This window comes from Lampris incognitus, chromosome 13, assembly GCF_029633865.1.
Source record: "Lampris incognitus isolate fLamInc1 chromosome 13, fLamInc1.hap2, whole genome shotgun sequence".
In the NCBI taxonomy this organism is placed as follows: domain Eukaryota; kingdom Metazoa; phylum Chordata; class Actinopteri; order Lampriformes; family Lampridae; genus Lampris; species Lampris incognitus.
This window is the reverse complement of record NC_079223.1, coordinates 4,957,460-4,984,080: the sequence shown is the minus strand read 5'-3', so window position 1 is coordinate 4,984,080 and position 26,621 is coordinate 4,957,460. Positions and strand designations below refer to the sequence as shown.

Below are 26,621 nucleotides of genomic sequence, written 5' to 3'. Positions count from 1 at the left end.
CTAAAAGTGTCTGTCCAGGGGCTTCATGGTGTGTCGGTCCAGAGCGTAACTTGTGCCTTCCCTAAGCTGCACACCATTTTTCAATTCAGCACAATTGTCCCTGTCAGACACTACGATCAGCCCTTCATGTGTCATGGTCGTCGGGGCAGTCACACTTCAGGTTTGACGATTCTGACACAGACAGGAGGGGGGTGAGGGGATGGGGGATGAGGGGGGATGAAAAGAATTAAGAGTGTTGGGGAAGGGGGACCATTATGTGTCAGTCATTTTTCATCATCACAGAATGTCGTCATCATGGCATAGTAAACTTCCTCTTACTTTTGGATTAATGGACACCAAAAAGAAGGAAGCCTCTCCGGACTAATGAACTACAAGTCCCACGTAGTGAGCCCACAGATTATGTAGTGGCGGTGTAGGGAGGAAATACTCAACATCAGAATCAGAAGCACTTTGTCATTTCATGCACTTGCACACATGAAACGAAACATCATTTCACCCAACCCACAGCAGTACAACACAAAGATAAAAACACACATCCAAAAACTACCAGAACACACATATCCCAACTAACACACATATCTGAACTAACACACATATCCAAACTAACACACATATCTGAACTAACACACATATCCAAACTAACACATATATCTAACTAACATATATCTGAACTAACACATATAGCTGAACTAACACACACACATCCAAACTAACACATACGTATATCTGAACTATAAAAAAAAATCACTGTCCAGGAGAACGAACGCCAGCCAGGATGACTGTCGGAACTGTCGGTCTGCATGGGCTAGCAGTTAGCTTAGCCTGCCCCGCTTCCGCATCCTGTCAGACCTCCCTCGGTGTTACCCCTTCGGGCACAGCTCCGGGCAGGGCCGTGGTCCCTGGGCCCACAGGATGCAGCAGACCAAGCTCTCCTAGCCGATCCAGCACCAGCTCTCCCAGCCATCAAACGAAGACAAACTTAGACACATGTGGACAAAGACCCTGTATGGACGGTACTGGGTGAGGCCGTCGCAAATGTGAATTTGCGCCGCCATCTTCCCACACATTTTCCGGTGTGGGAACATCACTGAACCGGTCAGCAGCGCAGTCAAACCTGTGTCTGAAGCTGCCACAAGAGAGGCCATGAGACATGTGATGAATGTTCCTCAATGCTCCTCACATCTACCATAAGCTCAGATTCAGATGAGGCATTGATGAAGTGGAGACAAGTTTTCTCGCCACTCGTATGTTTGTTCACACATGAACATTTTTTTGAAATGCATACCAGGGCGTCTGGGTAGCGTAGCGGTCTATTCTGTTGCCTACCACAGGGTTTGAATCCCTGTGTTACCTCCAGCTTGGTCGGGCATCCCTACAAACACAATTGGCTGTGTCTGCAGGTGGGAAGCCGGATGCGGGTACATGTCCTGGTCGCTGCACTAGCGCCTCCTCTGGTCGGTTGGGGTGTGTGTTGGGGGGGGACTGGAGGGAACAGCGTGATCCTCCCACACGCTACGTCCCCCTGGTGAAATGCCTCACTGTCGGGTGAAAAGCAGCGGCTGGCGACTCCACTTGTATTGGAGGAGACATGCGGTAGTCTGCAGCCCTCCCCGGATCAGCAGAGGGGGTGGAGCAGCAACCGGGACGGTTCGGAAGAGTGGGGTAATTGGCCGGATACAATTGGGGAGGAAAAAAAGGAAAGGCATTTCTTTTTTGGAAAAAAATCCCCAAAAGAAATGCGTCCCAGCTAACTTCCTTCACTGTGTTAAACTATCTGTACGATGGGGGATCGGATAAATACGGCTGTAACTAACGATTATTTTGGTAGTCGACTAATCTGTCGATTATTTTTCGATTAGTCAACTATTATTTCTGTCACGCCCTCCATGTCTGGGCTCTCGGCTCCAGTGCATGTTTTACCGCTCCTGCTCAAGTCTGCACACCTGTGAATGTCACCCAGTTGTGTCCAGTCTCTGCCTTAACATAACATAACAAGTTCCCATAGCAATTAAAATAATGACCCATGAAACTTAAGCATGATAGCTCAATCAAATGTATTAGTAACATTAATAGCTGTGATCGTAATAAAAAGGAAATAAATTAATACAAATTAAAGTGCAAGTAGTCTTTTAAACGAAAAGATAATGTGCAAATAAGTACCACTAAAATAGAAAGAACAAAACAGAAAGCTGTATTAATTATCACAAGTTGAAGGCTATGTATCATAGTTTATAACAGATAGTTTACTGCCTAATGCCAATTAAACAGTTTAACTGGTTAAAAATCTTACAACTGAATTACTGATACGCTCCAACCCACAGACTAACTAGCTAATGTTAAGTGGAGGAGGTTTACTATTCAGAATGAATGCTAGTATTAACACGAGCAACAAAAATAGGGAAGACGAGACAGGGTAGGCTACTCCTATAATTCACTGATTTACTTGCACTTAATGCGTTAACGTACATAACTGAAAGGTAAACTAACATAAAAGTTACGATACTAACACTATAACCAGTTGGCTAAAGCACGAAGTGGCCGGTCATTGATTATAAAAGATCTACAAAGTATCAACTAGCTTAGCTCGCTAAATCTTACCAAAGATCTACAAGGCAACAACTAGCTTAACTCGCTAAATCTTACCAAAACATCTACTAGGCATCAACTAGCTTAACTCATAAAATTTACCAAAAGATCTACAAGGTATTAACAGGCTTAACTCGCTAAATCTTACCAAAAGATCTATCAACTAGCTTAACTTGCTAAAGCTTACCAAAAGGTCTACAAGGTATCAACTAGCTTAACTCGCTAAATCTTACCAAAAGATCTATCAACTAGCTTAACTCGCTAAAACTTACCAAAAGATCTACAAGGCATCAACTAGCTTAACCCGCTAAAACTTACCAAAAGATCTATCAACTAGCTTAGCTCGCTAAAGCTTACCCATCCGGAGCAGCCGTCACGGCTCCAGGGGGCCTGCGTTTCAGATGCTCGGGCATCGCCGTAGTGCTGCCGTGAAATGACAGCTGTGCTTCACAGAGTCTGCATTTAACTTGTTTCGTTGGGTTATTTTCGGTGAAACGCTCCCATAGTACTTAAGAAAGGTTCGGTCTCATTTTTTTCCCGCCTCTTTTTCACTCTGATTCTCTCCGTTGCGCCGTCATTCATGCTTTCTTCTTCATTAGTACAGAATGCAGTTATGACAGACAATGGAAGCAATACTGCCCCCAGCCACTTCCTGTAGTGCATTGCAGTTATAAATGAACATTTATGTGGTTTACCACAGACAGTTGAAGGGACTTTGAAAGTACTACTACTACTAATAATAATAATAATAATACGACGCGTCAACACTAAAATTCTGCGCTGATGAATTTTTATAATCGATGTAATTGATTATGTCAACTAATCGTTGCAGCCCTACAGATAAATAACATTTATAAGGGTGAACGCACACAAGCCTTCATACTTCTCAACGAACTTGGACATGGACAAATAATACTTGAAAGTTTGGTGGGTGTATTGTAGCAGACCTGAGTGACAGACATCATCTAGGACTGTGAAATGTACTATCGACATCCAGTGTAATGAAAGCTATATTTGATGAAAATACAGTTAGGTCCGGAAATATTTGGCCAGTGACACAATTTTCATAATTTTGGCCCTATATGCTACCACAATGGATTTGAAATGAAATAATCGAGATGCAATTGAAGTGCAGACTTGCTGCTTTAATTTGAGGGTATTTACATCAAAATTGGAAGATGGGTTTAGGAACTGCAACAATTTTCATACATAGTCCCCTCATTTCAAGGGACCTAAAGTAAGTGGACAAATGAATATAATCATAAATAAAATGTTCATTCTTAATACTTTGTTGAGAATCCTTTGCAGGCGATGACTGCTGGAACCCATGGACATCACCACACGCTGGGTTTCCTCCTTTGTGATGCTTTGCCAGGCCTTGACTGCAGCTGTCTTCAGTTGTTGTTTGTTTGCAGGTCTTTCTGCATTAAGTTTTGTCTTCTGCAAGTGGAATGCATGCTCGATCGGATTGAGATCACGTGATTGACTCGGCCATTGTAGAATATTCCCCTTCTTTGCCTTGGAAAAACTCCTGGGTTGCTTTCGCAGTATGTTTTGGGTCATTGTCCATCCGTACTGTGAAGCGCTGTCCAATCAACTTTGCTGAATTTGGCTGAATGTGAGCAGACAATGTTCCTATAGACTTCAGAAGTCATGCGGCTGCTCCGTCTTCTGTCACATCATCAATAAACACCAGTGACCCAGTGCCACTGGAAGCTATGCATGCCCATGCCATCACACTGCCTCCACCATGTTTTACAGATGATGTGGTGTGCTTCGGATCATGAGCTGTTCCAAGCCTTCTCCATACTTTTCTCTTCCCATCATTCTGGTACAGGTTGATCTTAGTTTCATCTGTCCAAAAATGCTGTTCCAGAACTGGGCTGGCTTTTTTAGATGTGTTTTGGCAAACTCTAATCTGGCCTTTCTATTCTTGAGGCTTATGAATGGTTTGTACCTTGTGGGGAACCCTCTGTATTTGCTCTCGTGAAGTCTTCTCTTCATGGTAGACTTGGATAATGATATGCCTACGTCCTGGAGAGTCTTCTTCACTTCACTAGATGTTGTGAAGGAGTTTTTCTTTACCATGGAAAGGATCCTGCGATCATCAACCGCTGTTGTCTTTTGTGGACGTCCGGACCTTTTTGTGTTGCTGAGCTCACCAGTGCGTTCCTTTTTTCTCAGAATGTACCCACCTGTTGGTTTGGCCACTCCTAATGTTTCTGCTCTCTCTCTGATGGATTTTTTCTTTTTTCGCAGCCTAATGATGTCCTGTTTCACTTGCATTGAGAGCTCCTTTGACCGCATGTTGTGGATTCACAGCAACAGCTTCCAAATGAAAATGCCACACCTGAAATCAACTCCAGACCTTTTACCTGCTTAATTCATGATGAAATAACAAGGGAATAGCCCACACCTGCTCATGAAACGGCTGAGTCAATTGTCCGATTACTTTAGGTCCCTTGAAATGAGGGGACTATGTATGAAAATTGTTGCAATTCCTAAATCCTTCTTCCAATTTTGATGTAAATACCCTCAAATTAAAGTAGAAAGTCTGCACTTCAATTGCATCTCGATTATTTAATTTCAAATCCATTTGTCGTAGCATACAGGGCCAAAATTATGAAAATTGTGTCACTGTCCAAATTTTTCCAGACCTAACTGTACACTGCTGTCTATCGAGGCATATTTTTTACTCAGAAATGTGTACTTTGTGTGCTCGCTTAGTACCTGCCAAACAGGAGTGTGTGTATTTCTCTGTTTTATTCCACAGAGGTGAGTCCATCTGGAGCTCATTTCTGGAGCTTTAGCAATTGTCTTTATTTGGGGTTTTTTTTTTGCAACCCATTGAAATATGAGCATCATGTCTTCTTTAATAGAGCAGCTATTTAATCTTGGCTGATACACTCTTCATCACAATGTCGGTACGCTGTCAGTTGCCTCTTCGTCTAGCGTTTACAACTTTCAATTACATCTGACCCCAGTTTCCTAAACTTGCCGTCTCCTCATGAGTACAAGTATTTACTGTAGTTTACTTTCATTTTATAAAACCGTCTTTACATGTGAATGCCCACTTCATATCATAAATTTGTCAGTCACTTGTGTCATTAGTGCAAGAGGGGAATAAATCTTCGATATTTTCCCAATAATTTCCTGCTTCAGTTGACACCCTACCTGGGAGACATGCCTCTGATTAAACCCTGATGCAGGTGAAGGCTGTTATGCATTATTAATGAAGTCAGGATAATTGTCAAATTTTATGACATGGAGAGAGGCAGAAATTGGTTCCATGGTCAGTTTGAGGAATGATGAGAATTTGACCTGCACCGATGGTGCTGATAGCCGGGCATTAGTCATGGGCCTTCTGCAGCCCCAGCGTGTGACAGTGCTAATGACAGTCATTTTATAGCGTGACCATGTGCTGGAATACATTTATGGCAGAATAAAATGTCAGAAATAGGAATAGAGCTCTCTCCTTCACTTCACCACATTAACGTTTTCTATTTTTATTTTTTAAACTGAAAATGTGCTCAATATGTATTGTTGGTGTTTAACCAATAGGGTGTGTTTTATTTTTAATGTTTCTATGAATGTAGCGTGCGCATTATATTTTAGGTTAGCCATGGTACAATACGTACGTAGGACAGTACTAGTACACTGTGCAGTCATTGTTATGTATTTATGTACTCGTTCTGTTGTTATGACCTTGCAGTGAAGGTCCATACATCACTGTAGGGACTGTCGTAAATTGCCTGTAAGTGTAGCTTGGTAGTAAGGTGGTGCTGTGTTAGAAATGCTCATATGTTATCTCTCATAAGATTTAATTTCTCTACACAGGGTTTCGAGGTGTGAACTGTGAAATCGGCTATGATGAATGTGTGCATGGATACTGTGCCAATACTTCCACGTGTATTGGCGTGGTGGCAGACTATACATGCATCTGTCCTTTGGGCGTCACTGGTAAGTCATTTATGTCATCACTTTCAAAGTTAAACAAGTGTTGAATATTCTTCATCACCACCACCATCAAGCTCAGAAACACTGGAATGACTGAATATTTAGACCTTTTCAGCTCGTACGGGCGGATGAGATGAGGGTGAGGGCTGCTGGAGATCTAATACACTCTCCTGTCTTCTTTTAAGGCATTTCTGCTGCTGAATGTTCATCTGCACCTGTATTTTGGAGCAATACAAATACAAAAATACAGATTTTGGTCAGTATTGAAAGCATTGCATTGCTTTCAAATTATCTAATTATTTGTAAAGTAACGCAATTATTTCTACGTGTGATTAAAACCTGCTTGAGTAAATAATGCAGATGTGGGAAAGGACTGGAAATCAGTGTCGACATAGAAATTATTTTATTTGTGCTTATCTTTATTTGTACATAACAGAGCTGTATTTGCACAACGACCGGGATTTCACTCCTACCTAGAACGACCATGGGCAGTCAAAAGGACCGCCCATAGTCATTTTAGGTAGATCTTATCGTAACTTTTTTTTGTGCAATTGATGTAAAACTCATTTTAATGCAAATATATGCAATTTTAGGAGCATTCAGGGAGCAGCAGCTCTGTATCTTCTTTTTTTGTGAAAATCCAAAAGAGTCAAAATGGCGGCCTTGCTCGTTCTGGTGTTAAATAGTGACCATGTTAAACAGTGAGCATCATACCGAGTGTGAGGCTTGAAGCTGTACAGTAGATATACTTCCCACACAGAGAAATATTGGCCCCCTGTAATGTTGCCACAATCAGAGAGCTCATCTAATAGTACCATGTCTCTCTCTCTCTCTCTCTCTCTCTCTCTCTCTCTCTCTCTCTATATATATATATATATATATATATATATACACTATATGCAATATATATATGTATCACATCACAGTATTGTGTTGTTCTTGCAGCCTGCTCATCACAGTATATTAATTACTGTCAGTGTAGGAACTCGTTTGTATGACTGCAGTATTGCACTGAAATATGTCCGATTGCAGTAATATTTGATATTAAGTTCAATTACTCTCAGCTTAATGTCCTTTCATCTTTTTAGTTGCTTTCTAAACTGTTTTTATTTACTGCCTTCCTCGATTAGAACCATTCGACACCCATCAATGAATGTGCGTCAGATGATAAATCATGCAAAAACATGGCAGCACCTGTTACCACAGATATTCACTGTATTTGCCCCTCAGGTGATTTGAATTCCATTCAAGCGAGACAACACAAACACTCATCATGGCAGAAATGTCTTTTTATGGTCAGATTCATTTAGAGATGTGAGTCATTTCAACTTTTACTGTTGTAAGAGGCAACACGAGGCTGTGCTGTGAGACGTGATCACAGTGAATCCCGCCACGATTCCCTGCGATGCTCAGAATAAAAGCAAACATGACATCGTGTGTTCCAGACTTGTATGTAAATATCAGTAAGCTTTTTTATCTTCATCCCCACAGGGGGAGTCATGGACTATGCGGGGGGGGGGGTTTCCTACATAATCCCTCTCCTAAATTCCCTTGTAAAAGTATAAAAAAACCTAAATGTTATCGATTATTTAATGTGCCTCGTATTACAGAAACAGCTTTTACCTCAGTTTGAAATAACGTTAGAGAGCACGTCTACACAACCATGAGTTAGTACTGTACGAATGCAGTGTGTAATGAAACACTCACCCCAGTCGCTCTGTAGGTCAACTAATTCTCCGCTGCTCCCCCAGTATCCAGCGCCTCAGGCTCTGGCTGGAGAAAAATATGTAAATCATTAGAGAGGGAAATGTTGGCAATGACAACATCTCCAGAATGAACAGCTGATGGAGGGGGGCGACGGAGGCGTAAAGTTACTGTATTTGCATCGCTAATCCAATTTCCCTTCAGGGATTAATAAAACTGATCTGATCTTATTTTATCAATCAGTGGGTTTTTTTTATTTGTTTTTGTTTTTTTTTCAAATACTGCAGGATTCTATGGCCATGACTGCTTTTCACCAGTAAACAGATGTGTGACAGATCCATGTGACCCTGAGGGACCCTCTTCTAGCAAACACTTCTCAGTGTGCATCAGAACAAGTCTGTGGGGCAGTACTGTGAACATCACATAAGCCATTGTTTTGATGGTCTGTCGTCATGGCGAGAAGTGTGTGGGTCTCGCCAGAGGGTCCAGGTGTGATTGTTTACCAGGCAGGTTGATCATCAAGCAAGCACTGTTTTGAGACGGAGCAGCGGGCCACATGAAGCAGATGCATGCAGGAGATCTAAAATATCTTCATGATGAACTGAAGTCACTTGTTCAACTTGGTTTCAGATGGGCCCTACCTTTTAAATTAACAAAATTATGATACGCACATCCTTAATAAGAGGGTGGCACGGTGGCGCAGTGGTCAGCACAGTCGCCTGACGGCGAGAAGGTCCTGGGTTCGAGCCCCGGGGTAGTCCAACCTTGGGGGTCGTCCCGGGTCGTCCTCTGTGTGGAGTTTGCATGTTCTCCCCGTGTCTGCGTGGGTTTCCTCCGGGGGCTCCGGTTTCCTCCCACAGTCCAAAGACATGTAGGTCAGGTGGATCAGCCGTACTACGTTGTCCCTAGGTGTGTGTGTGTGTGTGTGTGTGTGTGTGTGTGTGTGTGTGTGTGTGTGTGTGTGTGTGTGTGTGTGTGTGTGTGTGTGTGTGTGTGTGTGTGTGTGTGTGTGTGTGTGTGTGTTGGCGTTGGCTGTGTGATGGACTGGCAGCCTGTCCAGGGTGTCTCCCCGCCTGCCGCCCAATGACTGCTGGGATAGGCTCCAACATCCCTCAGAGCAGGATAAGCAGTTTGCATAACGGATGAATGGATGGAACATCCTTAATAAGTGCAGTTTAACCACGGTAATGATAGAAGCTCCACAAATATGAATTAAAAGCGATCTCATTTTTGGTTAGTTCCCACCAGGAGATATGACAGAGATAAACTCGGGCTCTTCTGTATTGGTTTTGTGACTTCCCAAAGCCAATAGGACTTGTGACCCGCCAGCGGAAATGTGTTTTGGGGAACAACAATGTAGCTCTAGCCTACAGGTATTGTGTGCAATATGTTGGTTTCCCTGGCACATAATATGAGTAAATATTAGCAGGGCTTGCTCATTTTCTCTATGATGTGGAAACCTCAGTATGGCTACGTCAGATATTTTTCTTAACATACCGACATGAAGAATTTAGCTTTGCAAGAACTATTACATATAAACTGTATATAGTTGTCATTACAGTAGCTGTAATAGAGGTGAAGTGGCCTGTAATACGAACAGATTTGGTATTACTAGGCCACAAAATTAGACATTTTTTGAAGACATCAAGGAAAGCGATGGTCTTTTGACTGAAGCATACATTTCAACAAGTTTATTTGATTGGTTCTCAGGGTATGACCTGCTGGGAATTGTAATTGACATGTGAAAAGGTTCACAGTGGCTCCTACCTGCTGAGCTGTAAATACAGTTGCTGTAAGTACAGTAAAAATAAATATTAAAAAAATTAAAAGAAATATAATGTAAAAAAAAATATAAATATGAAAAATGACTGACACTCCGCCATCGGCAGGGCAATGCATAAGTGCATGGTGCAGACAAGTCTACATGCAGGTCCATCAACACCAATATTGCTGAAAGACAAGACCAATTAAAGATTAACCACTTGTTCAGTATTTGTTGATTACTTGGGTTAAGGACATAATACACTCACTTCAAATCACTAAACACAGTCGGCGTTCCCAACATATACAACTGTAACACTTGGCAAGAAAACATGCATTTTAAGCACTAGGACTCCCAGGATGGGAAGGTTGGTGGGTGGGTGGTCGGCCTGGGGGGTGGCCAGAAGGGCCCCCTGCCCAGGTGGATTACTCTGTCCTCAGTGCTGGGATAGTCCTTCCTGCCATATGCCGACAGGGCTGCGGTGAGCACTGCCAGGTGCTTTCCAGGGCCCCTGGGTGGCTGCTTGTCATCGTGGGTGTAGGCTGCGAGGCGGGGGCGGCTGTCGGGACTTGTTCCTGCTGCGTGGCTTTTCTGTGACAGGCCCCACAGGTGCGGGGGATGGTGGTGGCACTGCATGTCTGGCTGTCCACAGGCGCTGGTGGGGTCCTGTCTGCTCCGGGGGGGGGGGAGTTGCCATCGGGCGGCCTGGGTCAAGAGTATTTGGCAACGTGGGTGTGTGCTCAGTGTGTGCGACTGGATGAGGTGTCTACATGACGGCAGTACAGGGGGGGGGGCTCACACCTACGTCAGGTGTGGATGGGCATGCCCCCCCCCCCTCTCTGCCTGTTGGGTGGCTGGTCCTGATGATGCCTCAGTCAGTCGGTCGGGGGACCTGGTTCTGGGCGGGCGGTCTGTGTTTGCCGTCCGCGGCTTGGGTCCCACGCCTGTGGGTGCGCCTTGTGCCTGCACCTGGGGGTTGGTGGTGGGGGTGTGCCTCGGGATGCATGCCCAGCTTGTGCTTACAGGGACTGATTTGTGCTCCTCCGAGGTGTGTGGGGCTGTTACTCTAGGGGCTCCTGGCCCCCCTGTGGGCTTGGTGTTCCGCTGGGGTTGCGGTGCTTTGGGCTGCGGTTGTTCTCTTGGTCGTGGGATGTCTGCACGACTGCAGGGCCTGTGGGTGGCTGCAGAGCCTGTCTGCTGCTCGGTGGCACTGTGATAAGTCATGGATCTCAGACACCAGAATTTATTGGGATTAATCCCGTGCACTCACAGGTGGACACATCACATGCACATACACACTGCTACCATTTGCCTAACATACTCCCTGGAACACCCTGGATTACATCCTTCTTTCTAGTCCTTTTCCCCCTTGTTTCTTTTTTCTCCTTGTCTCCTCCTTTATTGCTATAACTGCTATCCTAAACTGATATCAATAAGATCGATTTAATTGTGTTTTGTCGAACACGTCAGTGTCTGTTCCTATGTCTATGTCATTTGTCGTTTCTAAGTTTCCTTGTTTCACCTGTGTTCATTTTCCCCCTCTTGGAGAAGTGATGCTGATTGGTTGTTTAGCTTGGTGTTTCCCAAACTTTTTTTCTGGGGGCCCACATTTTAAAAATGACAAACCATTGTGACCCAATTGACAATAGACATTATCTATAAATCGTGAGAAGAGCAAATTTGTGCACAAATGAACGTTCCTGACCATTTTTACTGCCATTTCCGCATCACTTTATATTATCTTGAATAGGTAAACCAGTTATTTCAGAGAGATAGTTTGATAAATCACAACTTTGTTTTATACACGTGTTATTTAAAACATAGACACATGTTAAACACTTTATAAATGAGACCAAATAACATAGTTAAAAAAACAAGCAGCACTGTATCACACAGCATAAAATCAAATCAAAGCAAAGAAGACAATAAAAAGTTAATACAACATCTGCACAAAACTCAATGAAGCGTGGAGTTGGAGAGCAGAAGAGGATCTGAGAGTGTGGGAGGGCATGTAGATATGAAGGAGTTCAGAAAGATATGAAAGAGTTTGGTTATTAAGGGCCTTAAAGGTGAGGAGCAGGATCTTGAAGTCACTACGGTATTTAAAAGAGCCAAATGAGTTGCTGAAGAACAGGAGTGATATGATCTATGGAAGGAGTTCTGGTAACGACACAGGCAGCTGAATTCTGGACCAATTAAAGTTTATGAAGACACTTGAGGCAAAGACCAAAAAAGAGAAAATTGCTGTTGTCAGTACGGGATGTAACCAGGGTGTGAATGTGTATGGCGGTGCTGTTAGGTGTAAGTGACGGGTGAAGATGATTAATACTGTATAGGTGGAAGTATGCAGACCGAGTAACATTGTTGATGTGAGCTTCAAAAGATAATGTGCTGTCCAAGATGACACCCAGACTCCTAACCTGAGGCGATGGAGGAACTATAGAATTGTCAGTAGTCAGAGAGAAACTATCAGGTTTAGCCAAAGTAGATTTAGTACCTACTAGGAGGACCTCTGTTTTATCACTATTAAGTTTGAGGAAGTGGTATGAAAACCAGGATTTAATTTCTAGTAAACAGTCGGAAAGGGAAGTGGGTGGAAGAGTGGAGGTAGGCTTGGAGGATAGCTAAAGCTGGGTGTCATCTGTGTAGCAGTGAAATTGAATGCCAAATTTCCTTAAAATATGGACAAGAGGTAATAGGTAAATGATAAATAGGAGGGTTCCCAATACAGAGCCCTGGGGAACACCGGTACTAACAGGAAAGGAATGTGATCTCAAATTTTTAAGTTGGACAAACTGAGTGCAGCCAGAGAGATACGATCTAAACCATATATTTGATCAACATACCGGTTACTCTTTTTTTCTGACTGCTAACTATTATGCCATGTTTTCAGTTAATTTAAGTTGGTTTAATTGAATTTAACTTCCCTAGATTCAGAAAAAAATCCATAATTACTACATTGGTTTACTACTTTTGGCTGCTCCCGTTAGGGGTCGCCACAGCGGATCATCCATTTCCATCTCTTCCTGTCCTCTGCATCTTCCTCTGTCACACCAGCCACCTGCATGTCCTGCCTCACCACATCCATAAACCTCCTCTTTGGCCTTCCTCTTTTCCTCTTCCCTGGCAGCTCCATATTCAGCATCCTTCTCCCAATATACCCAGCATCTCTCCTCCACACATGTCCAAGCCATCTCAATCTTGCCTCTCTTGCTTTGTCTCCAAACCGTCCAACTTGAGCTGTCCCTCTAATACACTCATTCCAAATCCTGTCCTTCTTCGTCACTCCCAGTGAAAATCTTAGCATCTTCAACTCTGCCACCTCCAGCTCCGTCTCCTGTCTTTTTGTCAGTGCCACTGTCGCCAAACCATACAACATAGCTGGTCTCACTACCATCTTGTAAGCCTTCCCTTTAACTCTTGCTGGTACCCTTCTGTCACAAATCACTCCTGGCATTCTTCTCCACCCACTCCACCCTGCCTGCACTCTCTTCTTCACCTCTCTCCTGCACTCCCCGTTACTTTGGACAGTTGACCCCAAGTATTTAAACTCATATGCCTTCGTCACCTCCACTCCTTGCATCCTGACCATTCTATTGTCCTCCCTCTCATTCATGCATAGGTATTCCATCTTGCTCCTACCCACTTTCATTCCTCTTCTCTCCAGTGCATACCTCCACCTCTCCAGGCTCTCCTCCACCTGCATCCTACTTTCGCTACAGATCACAATGTCATCCGCGAACATCATAGGCCATGGAGACTCCTGCCTGATCTTGTCCGTCAACCTGTCCATCACCATTGCAAACAAGAAAGAGCTCAGAGATTACATCATCTTTGATGTAATCCGACCTCCACCTTGAATCCATCTGTCATTCCATCCGTACACCTCACCATTGTCACACTTCCCTCATACATATCCTGCACCACTCCTACATACATCTCTGCAACTCCCGACTTCCTCATACAATACCACACCTCCTCTCTCGGCACCCTGTCATATGCTTTCTCTAAATCCACAAAGACACAATGCAACTCCTTCTGACCTTCTCTATACTTCTCCATCAACATTCTCAAAGCAAACATCACATCTGTGGTACTCTTTCATGGCATGAAACCATACTGCTGCTCGCTAATCATCACCTCTCCTCTTAACCTAGCTTCTATTACTCTTTCCCAAATCTTCATGCTGTGGCTGATCAACTTTATACCTCTGTAGCTGCTGCAGTTCTGCACAGCACCCTTGTTCTTGAAAATTGGTATCAGTATGCTTCTTCTCCACTCCTCAGGCAGCCTCTCACTTTCCAAGATTGTGTTAAACAATCTAGTTAAAAACCACACTTCCATCTCTCCTAAACACCTCCATGCCTCCACAGGTATCTGGACCAACTGCCTTTCTACTCGTCATCCTCTTCATAGCTGCCCTCACTTGCTCCTTGCTAATCCACCGCACTTCCTGATTCACTATCCCTACATCATCCAACCTTCTCTCTCATTTTCTTCATTCATCAGCCCCTCAAAGCACTTCTTCCATCTTCTCAGCACACTCTCCTCGCTTGTTAGAGCATTTCCATTGCAATCCTTGATCATCCTAACTTGCTGCACATCCTTCGCAGCTCTGTCCCTCTGTCTAGCCAATCGGGACAAGTCCTTTTCTCCTTCCTTAGTGTCTAAGCTGTCATACAACTCATCATACGCCTTTTCCTTTGCCACCTCTCTCCTTGCTTTACGCTGCGTCTCCTTGTACTCCTGTCTACTTTCTTCATCTCTCTGACAATCCCACTTCTTCTTTGCCACTGAGGATGCACAAGCCAGTGCATTCTTACTGCCGATCCCAAGCCCGTATAAATGGGGAGGGTTGCGTCAGGAAGGGCATCCGGCGTAAAATCTTTGCCAAATCAAATATGCAGATCATAAATCACTACACTGGTCTGTTTAATATTATATATATATAAAAAATTGGGGGGGGGGGTTAGTCAGGGTCTCAGTAGTAAGTGTCACAGGTGGGAGTGATCAGAATCTCTGCAGGTGCCGGTGGGAATGGTCAGAAATAATTGGGAATGAAAAAGTAATCCCGCACAGACCTCTACAGTAAACCATCTGCCATCTTGTGACTTCTGTTTTTCAGTATAAAATTACATTAGACTGGTTCGCTCTATGAATGGGTAGACACTGCCTACATCATTCTAGGTCTTTATGCAGCTTACTTGGTTGCAAACAGCTCATAACTAGGGGGAAAATGGTATGATTCATTGGGGGGGGAATTATATGGGTGGGGGAGGGTTCATTTGTTGTCAGTTTACTTTTTTGTTTTGTTTTTTCTTATCATTATTTCCATTGTCAAGCATCTCAAGCTTTGCTGAAAACAATTTAACTTTAGAGACCTGCTATCACTTTTCCTTTCCAGGTCTGAGAGTCTCTTTGTAACTAAAACCAGTCTAGAAAAAACATTTCTACAGGATAGCTGACAATTAACTACATCATTTTTATAAATAAAGGCCCCAGGGTGTCCCTTCCGTTCGTTATAGAATCTGTTTGTTCTGCTGACTAAAAAGAACAAGCACGCTTCTTCGACATAAATATTGAATAGGGCGGGCCGAACCCTGACATACTAAGTACTCTCTGATGGCCCCGTAGGCATAATAAGAGAAGATTCAGTACAAAGTCTGTAAGCAGATGATACACATAAATACAACCTTGGTCTCAAAGAAAATCAGATAAATTCCAAGGAAGATCATTAAGATTCTCGGCTCATAATAACCTTGAAAACTTTTTAAGTATCACCAGACAATAAAATCTGACAGCAAAATGCAGTGAAGGAGAAAGTCCTGCATGGGATTTTTCATAATTTCCCCTTTGTATAAGGAGGAGATTGACCAGGTTATGCTTGATGAATTCATATCAGTTGTTGACTGATAATCTCATCTAGTATGCTATTGTCCAGTAACATAGTACTTAATTTACTGACGAGAACTTCCTTTTTCTCTGCAGGTTTAACTGGTCAGATGTGTGAGGTAAACATCGATGACTGTGAGGGAAACCCGTGTGGAGTCCTGAGTATTTGTAAAGATGCTCTCAATGGATACATCTGCTTTTGTGCACCTGGATTTATAGGTAGGCAAAACTAAAAAATATTCTCGCAACTTATGCTGATTATTTTTCAAATCAAAGACAGCGGTCCATCATTCCATTCAAATGGTTCCCTTCTTCCGTCGCTGACGAGAGTTTCTGAGGGTGATTCAGGAGAGTTTTTCACGGACATAGAGATAAGAAACCGAATGTCCCACACAAGACAGGGAACATAAGTAAAATCTTTATATATACAACACTTTTTTTTACCCCCCCTTTTTTTTTTCTCCCCAGTGGTCAATTGTCAGTTGTACCTGGCTAATTACCCCACTTTTCTGAGCCGTCCTGGTCACTGCTCCACCCCCTCTGCCAATCCAGGGAGGGCTGCAGACTACCACATGCTTCCTCCGATATATGTGGAGTCACCAGCCGCTTCTTTTCACCTGACAGTGAGGAGTTTCACCGGGGGGACATAGCGCATGGGGGGATCACGCTATTCCCCCCAGTTCCCCCTCCCCCTGAACAGGCGCCCCGACTGACGAGTGGAGACGCTAGTGCAGCGACCAGGACACATACCCACATCCGGCTTCCCACCCACAGACATGGCCAATTGTGTCTGTAGGGACGCCCGACCAAGCCGGAGGTAACACGGGGATTTGAACCGGCGATCCCCGTTGGTAGGCAACAGAATAGACTGCTACGCCACCTGGACGCCCTATTTACACAACACTTTCACACACAAGTTGCAAAGTTCTTTATGGAAACAACTGGAAAAGACAACAACATGCATACACACCCATATAACGGTATGAAAAGACTAGAAATGCACAAAAAAAAAAAGAATAAAAACAACAGTCAAGATTAAAACAAGATCTGAAAAGGTAAAGAGCAGTTCATGATTGAAAAGTTAATTTAAAAAGATGGGTTTTGACGGACTTCTTGAAGCCTTCAGTAGTTAGCTCTTGTATTAAGTCTGGTCAGTGGAAGTCTAAAAGCTCCGTTTCACAGGACCTCTCTGAAGTGGTGAAAGTTCGGTCGAGGGTAGTCAGAGATGCAAGACGGTGCCTGAGTCACAATAAATCAGATTAAAGGCCTTGTAGGAGATTTAAAGAAGCAAGTGTTTTGTAGAACTGATGAGCAGCCAACTCAAGAGAAAACACGTGAGGGATGTGAGGTGAGTCGTATATGTATATGTATGTATATGAATATGTATATGTATATGTAGCCCTGCAGAAGCATTTCGGACAAATTACGACCGAGTAATGGCGGCTTGGTAAAGGTCATGGGTCAAGTAAATGAAGTAGGCAAGTAAACAAGGCATAAAATGAACAGGTCTTCCGTGTCCATTGACTATTTAAATATCATCTTTTTCAGGTGATCTAGTTTAATTTCAGGGGTCAGATGAGATTTCAGCAATTTGGGAGTAGTGACTTGTTGTATTACTTCAACAGATACACACACCGGGATGGTGCGGTGGAGCTACAGTAATAAAAGAAAGAAAAGGACAAAACCGCTACCGCTTTGTAGATAAAGACCTAAATAAATGCTGTCGGTGGTTTTTATTAGCGGCTATTTTTAATTGAATGTTATTGTTTATTAGGTGTGTACTCTCTGAGCACCGGTCTGTTTGTTTTTTCCCTTGTAAAATCAACAGAAATCACATTTGTTTCAATTAATGTCTGTATGCATGCTCAATTTTTCAATTAATGTATTGCAAATGAGACCGCCACTTCTTCTTGTCTTGATGCATACGTCTACGTCTGCATGTTTGTGGATGCTGAATGAAGTGAACATCTCTTACCCTTCCCAGGGACTAATTGTGAGATTGAAGTAAACGAATGTCTGAGTCAGCCCTGCCAAAACGGAGGCTCCTGTATTGATGAGCTCAACTCGTTCAGCTGCCAGTGTCCTTCTGGAATCACAGGTACGTAAACCTTTGACATGCACGTCTCGGACCAGGACAAGGATTATGGCCACATCATTTCTCATATCATAAAGTGACTGTATGGCGGTGCTCCTAATAAACCTCAAGTCATCATGAGCTATGTTCCCCGATTGTTTCAGTATGTTTCTGTCGGGTGTGCGGGTGGCGTGGCGGTCTACTCTATTGCCTACCAACACGGGGATCACCGGTTCGAATCCTCGTGTTACCTCCGGCTTGGTCAGGCATCCCTACAGACACAATTGGCCGTGTCTGCGGGTGGGAAGCAGGGTGTGGGTATGTGTCTTGGTCGCTGCACTAGCGCCTCCTCTGGTTGGTCGGGGTGCCTGTTCGGGTTGGGGGGGAACTGGGGAGAATAGCATGATCCTCTGATGTGCTACGTCCTGGTGAAACTCCTCACCGTCAGGTGAAAAGAAGCGGCTGGTGACTCCATATGTATTGAAGGAGGCATGTAGTAGTCTGCAGCCCTCCCTGGATCGGCAGAGGGGGTGGAGCAGAGACCGGGATGGCTCAAAAGAGTGGGGTAATTGGCGGGAGAAAATTAGGGAGGAAAAAAAAAAGGGGGGGTCTTTAGAGGGAAAAAAATGTTACTGTCATCCAGTCACTTCTGGCTGCATCAGAGACATGGGAAAAAAAACCCTCACATTTTCCTTCACTAACTGGTGCTCAAAACAAGGTAGTGAAGAGAACTTGCTTATCTTTTTTCCTTTTTTAAATCTCTGAAGTGGTGAACACTCAGTTCAGTAACAGGGTACAAGAACTTCAAAGCAACAGAAGAGAAAAGTAGGAAAAGTAAGAAAGAAAATATTTAACATACAAAGAATCAGAATCTCGTGAGGTTTAAACATTCAGTCTTGAACAGCCCGTTACACATTGTTACTATGTACCCCCTCATCACTTTGTGACATGACACACAAGTAACAGACTGTACTCACATTACTGTTGGAGATACAGAATTACTTACGGCTGGCAACAAATCAAAGTCATATGGAGTCTCTTTTTTTTTTTGCGTTCTAGCCAGAGGCAGCGTTAAAGAGAGAAGGAGAGTGTGGGATGTTATTAAATTAAAATAAAACCACAGGAAATGCACCACGACCATTTTCAGATCTAATTTACGTTTGGAATCAGATTTCAAAATCTGGTGTAAGAGTTGTGTATTGTTATAATGACAGCACCTATACGGCTGTGACCATCTTAGTACTGGATGGCTGTTTTTCGGTCTCTGCTCCACCCCCTCTGCTGATCCGGGGGGGCTGCAGACTACCACATGTCTCCTCCCATACATGTGGAGTCGCCAGCCACTTCTTTTCACCTGACAGTGAGGAGTTTCACCAGGGGGACGTAGCGTGTGCGAGATCACGCTATTCCCCCCGGTTCCCCCTCCCCCCCGAACAGGCGCCCCGGCCGACCAGAGGAGGCGCTAGTGCAGCAACCAGGACACATACCCACATCCGGCTTCCCACCCGCAGACATGGCCAATTGTGTCTGTAGGGACGCCCGACCAAGCCGGAGGTAACACGGGGATTTGAACCAGCGATCCCCGTGTTGGCAGGTAATAGAATAGACTGCTACGCTACCTGGACGCCCCAGTACTGGATGACTGTTTTGACAAATGTATACTAAACTTTGCATAAACCTGATGTCAAGTTTTCAACCCCCCCACGCAAAAAAAAAACAAACAAAAAACAATAGGACCAACAAAAATTTGCCAAGTCTTGTTGAAAATCTTGGGGCGGGGGCACACGAGCAACAAAAATCTCATGAAACTGAAACTGCAGTTGACCAGGAAAGGGGAAATTGCTTGTGGCCCATAATGGATGCTGCAGATAATGTGCTCAGATAATTGTTGGTGTTTGATAGATTAAATGTTGAAATGGTAAATGGACTGCATTTTTTAATCGCGCTTTTCTAGCTGCAACAACCACTCAAAGCACCTTGCAATTAATGAATGCCTCACATTCTCACACACACATGCACGCACACACTCACTCATACACCGATGGCAGTGTCAGCCATGCAAGGTAACAGCCAGCTCATCGGGAACAGTTAGGGGTTAGGCGTCTTGCTCAGGGACACCTCGACATTTTTGCAAGGAGGAGCCGAGGATGGAACCAGCAACCCTCCAGTAACCAGACGAGCTGCTCTACCGCCTGAGCCACCGAGCTACAAAGTAAAGAAAAGTGGAGGATGTTTGCCATGCATGTGTATTGGTAGAAGAGCAAGAGGCCAAACGGGTAATTAGAGGGGGAGAAACTTCTTCCTTTTGTAACCCCTTCTTCACTGGCGGGCAACGCCAAGCACATTTGAACAAGACAACATCCTAATGCTACCAGTTACTAAAGGGTTACAAGCAAATCCAATGGCGCAACAGGATCCTGAGTTCTCAGCGGTGGAATGGTGAGCTGGCCGAACCTCCTGTGCACTAGTAGGCTAGTGCCACTAAGGACAATAATAGTGATAAACGATAATAGAAATAATTAACCAGGATATTTAGCAGTGTAGTAGCGCGGTGCCTCCACTGAGGAAATACTACACTTACCTAAGGCTAGTGAATGGTGTATCTTCCCAGAATTTAAACAAACTTGTGGTTAAGGCAGATCGTGTAACCCTGCTGTGTACTAAAGTACCGTACACGCTTATTACCAGCACTCCAAAAGTACATGAGCTGCCAATACACCCGAAATATAATTTATAATAATAGGATTTATTGGATAATAATGAGAGAGAGAGAGAGAGAGAGAGAAAACAGAGAGAGAGAGAAAACAAGAGAGTACCACACGAGAGTGGTACTGTTGATCAACTAAACATTAATTAAAATTTCACAGGGTGTGACAACCGTTCACAATACACAGAAAGAAAGTATCAAAAGAATACAAAATACCCAGCGCTTTCTGTTGGGGCCCGTTGGTGCACATTAAACCAGTTCTCTAAGCGCAGGGCAAGGCAGACACCCTACGATGCCCAGGCGACGAGACAAAAGTGCGTGGGTGTGTGTGTATAAGTGCTCTGTCCAAGTTACTCACAACCCAACGCTTCCACGACCGGGAGGCTGTGTGTAGCTCAGAGGATGGTCGGCGCTGTGCTTGCCGCCGGCTCCCCGGCAGGGCCTCCAATGGTCGGCGCTGTGCTTGCTGTTGGCTCCCCGGCAGGGCCTCCGATGGTCGGCGCTGTGCTTGCTGTTGGCTCCCCGGCAGGGCCTCCGATGGTCGGCGCTGTGCTTGCTGTTGGCTCCCCGGCAGGGCCTCCGATGGTCGGCGCTGTGCTTGCTGTTGGCTCCCCGGCAGGGCCTCCGATGGTCGGCGCTGTGCTTGCTGTTGGCTCCCCGGCAGGGCCTCTGTCCGCAAGATGGCCACAGGTGCAACGTCCTGAAAACCCCGGCGAACACAATGGTCCTCCGGTGGGAAACGAAGCAATGCGACCCGAAACAAACCCCACCAGCAAGCACACGACCGTGGGCCAATCGCAACCCTCGGGTCCTCAAATGCGGCCAGTACACGGCTGTGTACAAAGTCTCTGCGAAACAGAGAGAGAGATAAAAAAAATGATTGTAATTGATTGCTATATCAGTTTATGAAATTGTTTTAATCATTCAACAAATATGATAATGGCATTTGTCCTTTACTTACTACTACTACTACTACTACTACTATAACTACTGCTACTACTACTATAACTACTGCTACTACTACTATAACTACTGCTACTACTACTATAACTACTGCTACTACTACTTTCGGCTGCTCCCGTTAGGGGGCGCCACAGCGGATCATCTCTCTCCATCTCTTCCTGTCCTCTGCATCTTCCTCTGTCACACCAGCCACCTGCATGTCCTCCCTCACCACATCCATAAACCTCCTCTTTGGCCTTCCTCTTCTCCTCTTCCCTGGCAGCTCCATATTCAGCATCCTTCTCCCGATATTTTGACAACACAACGACACCGATTTGGTGTCATGATGTGGAGTGCGGGGAGGTGTGTCGAAAAAAAATGTTTTTTTTGAAAAAAGTCTGCTGCGTCTGGTGGGCCAAGGGACCACGGCCCTGCTGGAGCTGCGCCCGAGGAGGAAACACCGAGGGTGGACTGACAGGACATGGAAGCGGGGCAGGCTAAGCTAAATACTAGCCCATGCAGACCGTCTGTTCCGGCAGTCATCCTGGCTGGCGTTTGCTCTCTTAGACAGTGCTTTTTTTTTTTGAAATGTTGAATATATGTGTTTTTGTCTCTGTGTTGCACCGCTGTTGGCTGGGGAAACGATATTGTGTTTCATTTCATGTGCGCAGGTGCATGGAATGAAATGACAAATAAATGTTCCTGATTCCTTCCCCCAATACACCCAGCGTCTCTCCTACACACGGCCATCTCAATCTTGCCTCTCTTGCTTTGTCTCCAGACCGTCCATCCTGAGCTGTCCCTCTAATATGCTCGTTCCTAATCCTGTCCTTCTTCATCACTCCCAATGAAAATCTTATCATCTTCACCTCTGCCACCTCCAGCTCCATTTGTCCTTTACACCTGATGAAAATGATGGCAATGTTTAAGAAAGTTGAAGTTTTCCAGTGGTATTCGTCAGGGTGGGTGGCAACCCAGCAGATTTTGCAGAATAGTTACTGGATGTCTGGTATAAAATGTTTTGATTCAGCGTATGTTTCTTTACAGGCGACCAGTGTGAAACCAACATAGATGAGTGCATATCATCCCCCTGCCACCACAACGCCACGTGTGTTGACCTTGTACACAGCTATGCCTGTGTGTGTATACCTGGCTTTACAGGTCAGTCAGCAGAATCATGTACGATATGTTCAGGTAAACAGTAATTGTGTGTGGCTGACACAGTGGAATTGACCTAATTGTTACGTGATCTATTTTTAGTTGACTTAGCAAGTAAAACGATGTGTCTTGAACATGTATTCCAGGTGGAATTAGACTCTTGTTTAATTTACTTTTTGTTTTGTTTTTTGCCCCTTTTTCCCCTGAATTGTACTTGGCCAATTACCCCACTCTTCCGAGCCGCCCCGGTCGCTGCTCCACCCCCTCTTGATCCGGGGAGGGCTGCCGACTACCACATGACTCCTCCCATGTGGAGTCACCAGCCGCTTCTTTTCACCTGACAGTGAGGAGTTTCACCAGGGAGACGTAGTGCGGGTAAGGATCACGCTATTCCCCCCAGTTCCCCCTGCCCCCCGAATAGACGCCCTGCCCGGCCAGAGGAGGCGCTAGTGCAGCGACCAGGACACATACCCACATCCGGCTTCCCGCCTGCAGACATGGCCGATTGTGTCTGTAGGGACGCCCAACCAAGCCCGAGGTAACACGGGGATTTGAACCGCCGATCGCCGTGTTGGTAGGCAATGGAATAGACCACTACGCTACCCGGACGCCCCTTGTTTAATTTACTTACTGTTAAAGTAAGTCCGAGCAAACACATATAACGTTGCTTACTTGAGATGTATAGGAAATAGGGGGGGGGTGCAGGTTGTTGTCAATCACGCAATTTATTGGTCAGTCTTTTTTTTTTTTAATGCTGCGTTGTCTCATTATGTCCCAGATTACAGTATTGTAAATTGCAGAGTACAACTGTAACTGCACAATAATCAAGCAAGTCTCTTCCTACATCCAAGTCGCTGTACATTGAGAATGACAAAATGTGAAAAGTAGGAATGTACCCGGGGCGCCCAGGTAGCGTAGCGGTCTATTCCGTTGCCTAACAACAGAGGGATCGCCGATTCGAATCCCCATGTTACCTCTGGTTTGGTCAGGCATCCCTACAGACACAATTGGTTGTGTCTGCGGGTGGGAAGCCGGATGTGGGTATGTGTCCTGGTCGCTGCGCTATTGCCTCCTCTGGTCGGTCGGGGTGCATTTTCAGGGGGGGGGGGACTGGGGGGAATCGCGTGATCCTCCCACGTGCTACGTCCCCTTGGCGAAACTCCTCACTGTCAGGTGAAAAGAAGCGGCTGGTGACTCCACATGTATCGGAGGAGGCATGTGGTAGTCTGCAGCCCTCCCAAGATCTGGAGAGGGCGTGGAGCTGCAACCGGGGTGCCTTGTAAGAGTGGGGGTAACTGGCCAATGCAACTGGGGAGAAAAGCCACACAACGAAATGGCATCTTCATAGATGCATCTTCCCTAGCAGCTCCCTACGGTGCATCTAAGACAGGTGATGAGTTGTTAACAAGACCGACAGTTTAACCGACAAAATGTCATGCATACGTCCATTTTTTGCCTTACTTGAATACCACTTATCATATCCCACTTTCTTTTCTTCTTCTTTTTTTAGTAATGAATAAATTCGGAGAATTTTCTATAAATTCCATGCAAAATGTGTCATGTAATACCAATTTCTGCCCCAGTACACTAATTTCCTGAGAAAGTTTATATCATCCTATGTGTCCCCATATGACGTTAACCTTTTAGCAGAGCAGCCTAAACAGTCATACACATTTCGGAGGCTAGAATTAAAATAACCTCTTTACATATCAATGTCTGTATTATGTTGCCATGTATTAAGTTGATTCAGTAAAAGCTTTGCCTCATAAGCCCTCATGGCACCACAAGGTTGGATGCAATTAATTTCCGATGAAAAGGGCGGATAACATTATCTCATTTACTACACGAAAAACAAACCCCCCTAACTGCTGTGTGGCAGTCAAGGGCACGGCGCCTTTTCAGTACCGGTTTCCAGACCGCTGTATTGCTGAGACGGTGTACAGTGATCTGTCACATCATAGTGCGATGCGATTTTTCAATATTTTCAGTTTTTCGGTTTTATATTCAAGACACACGCAAACAAAATAAAACAAAAATTAAAAGACAAAAAACAACAACAACAAAAGGGAAGGAGAAAAGCTGCCAGACATAGACAGGTATATACAACAACTTGGTTCACAGCAGTTCTCAAGGAACTACACGGCCAGGTGGTACAAGAGTACGGATAAAAGGTAAAGAGTACCGGGTTGCGTCGCTACGGACTGTATCAAAAAATATTTTTCTTTGATATATATTTTTTTGACATTTTTGACATTTTGTTGAGACGTTTAGTTGTGGAAATTTCTCTGAAAAACAACCACACCCAAACTCCAAATCTGCCCGGCGACACGCACCAGAAAGAGCCAATCAGTAATGAGCAGGACAGCCCCTCCCTCCCTCCCTCCCTCCGCCCGCCCGCCCGCCCAGTCAGTGAAACGCTGTGTTTTTGTAATTAGCGAGTTATAAAGCGTAGTCACTATTTAAACGGATTTGTATATCGCTTTGGGCTTGCTGTCTTACATGTGTTTGGTTTCGCCATGTCTTATTTCACGTTTAATCATTTATATGGTTTATGGAAAAGTTCCCGCCCCGGCCTTCGATGCGTAAGGAGGGTGGGGCTTTCCGATGTCGAGTTGTGTATACATAGAAAACACTAGAAGAACCCCGCTACAATGTAGCGGTTTGGTTATCCACCCGTCTAAATCTCCCTCCTCTTCATCCTTCCCCCTGCCCCTAACCCCCCCCCCACTCCAACTCCCTCCCCCCAAATGCTCAGAATCATCTGAAATGTCGAGAAAAGTGGTTTTTAGCATTTTTAGAAAATGCATATTTTGCATAATTATGCATAATTATTAGAATTATTTTAATTTTCTGCTATTTTTCTGGTCCTCTCTGGAACAATACCTACCACCTCCAAAAAAAATGAGGATCATAAGTGCATTTTTGCAAAAATGCATTTATTTTGCATAATGCCAAAACATTTCTAAGGCCCAGAAATTTTTTTTTATATAGGTGGAAAAAAAAATCAGAGATGCTCAGAATCATCTGAAATGCCGAGAAAATTGTTTTTTAGCCATTTTTAGAAAAATGAATATTTTGCATATTTATGCATAATTATGCATAATTTTAATTAATGTTCTGCTATTTTTGATAGGTGCCCCTGATCATCCCCAATAACCTCCAAAAAGAATCAAGGCCCCAAGTGCTTTAGTTTGGCCGTTTATAGACTCTCACACAGACACACACCACACACCAGACACACATTGGGAAAATACAGGAGTCGATATTTCGGTAACACTTTAGTATGGGGAACGTAGTCACCATTAATTAGGTGCTTATTAGCATGCAAATTAGCAACATATTGGCTCTTAATTGGTCATTATTACATACTCATTAATGCCTTATTCTGCATGGCCTTATTATACAACCAGTAAGCCATTAACTATGAGTTTCCCCTCTATAACCTCAGAATTATTGCTTATTAGTAGCACCATCTCAATATGCTTTGCTTAGTATGGCCTTTATAAGGTGGTAGTACCACAAGAAGAGTTATTCTCCCTTACTAACACTTAATGAATATGGTCTGTTCTTACATAACAACACACAAAACTACAAGTGTTCATAGTGTTAAATTACTGTAAACTAAGTTTTTGTTACTTAGAATATGTTCCCCATACTAAAGTGACATCTTGATCATTACTAATTCACTAGTAATTAGGTTTTTTTTTATGTTCCCCATACTAAAGTGTTAGCGATATTTCTTCTCAGCTAGTTCCCAGAGGTTAATTTTCGTGAGTCTAATATTTCTTTAAACTTAATCGGTCTTTTGATAAAAGGTTCATATATTATGGTGGTTTCAT

At 44.2% G+C, this 26,621-nt stretch overlaps 1 protein-coding gene across 1 annotated transcript in view; it reads left to right on the top strand.

Moving 5' to 3' along the window:
- Positions 1-26,621, top strand: part of eys (eyes shut homolog) — a 292,598-nt gene that overhangs the window by 52,207 nt on the left and 213,770 nt on the right. The window contains 7 exon segments of the mRNA XM_056292252.1: positions 6,424-6,546; positions 8,535-8,632; positions 8,635-8,690; positions 8,692-8,753; positions 15,998-16,120; positions 17,886-17,999; positions 22,672-22,785. Of these exon segments, the coding sequence (XP_056148227.1) occupies positions 6,424-6,546; positions 8,535-8,632; positions 8,635-8,690; positions 8,692-8,753; positions 15,998-16,120; positions 17,886-17,999; positions 22,672-22,785 (690 nt within the window).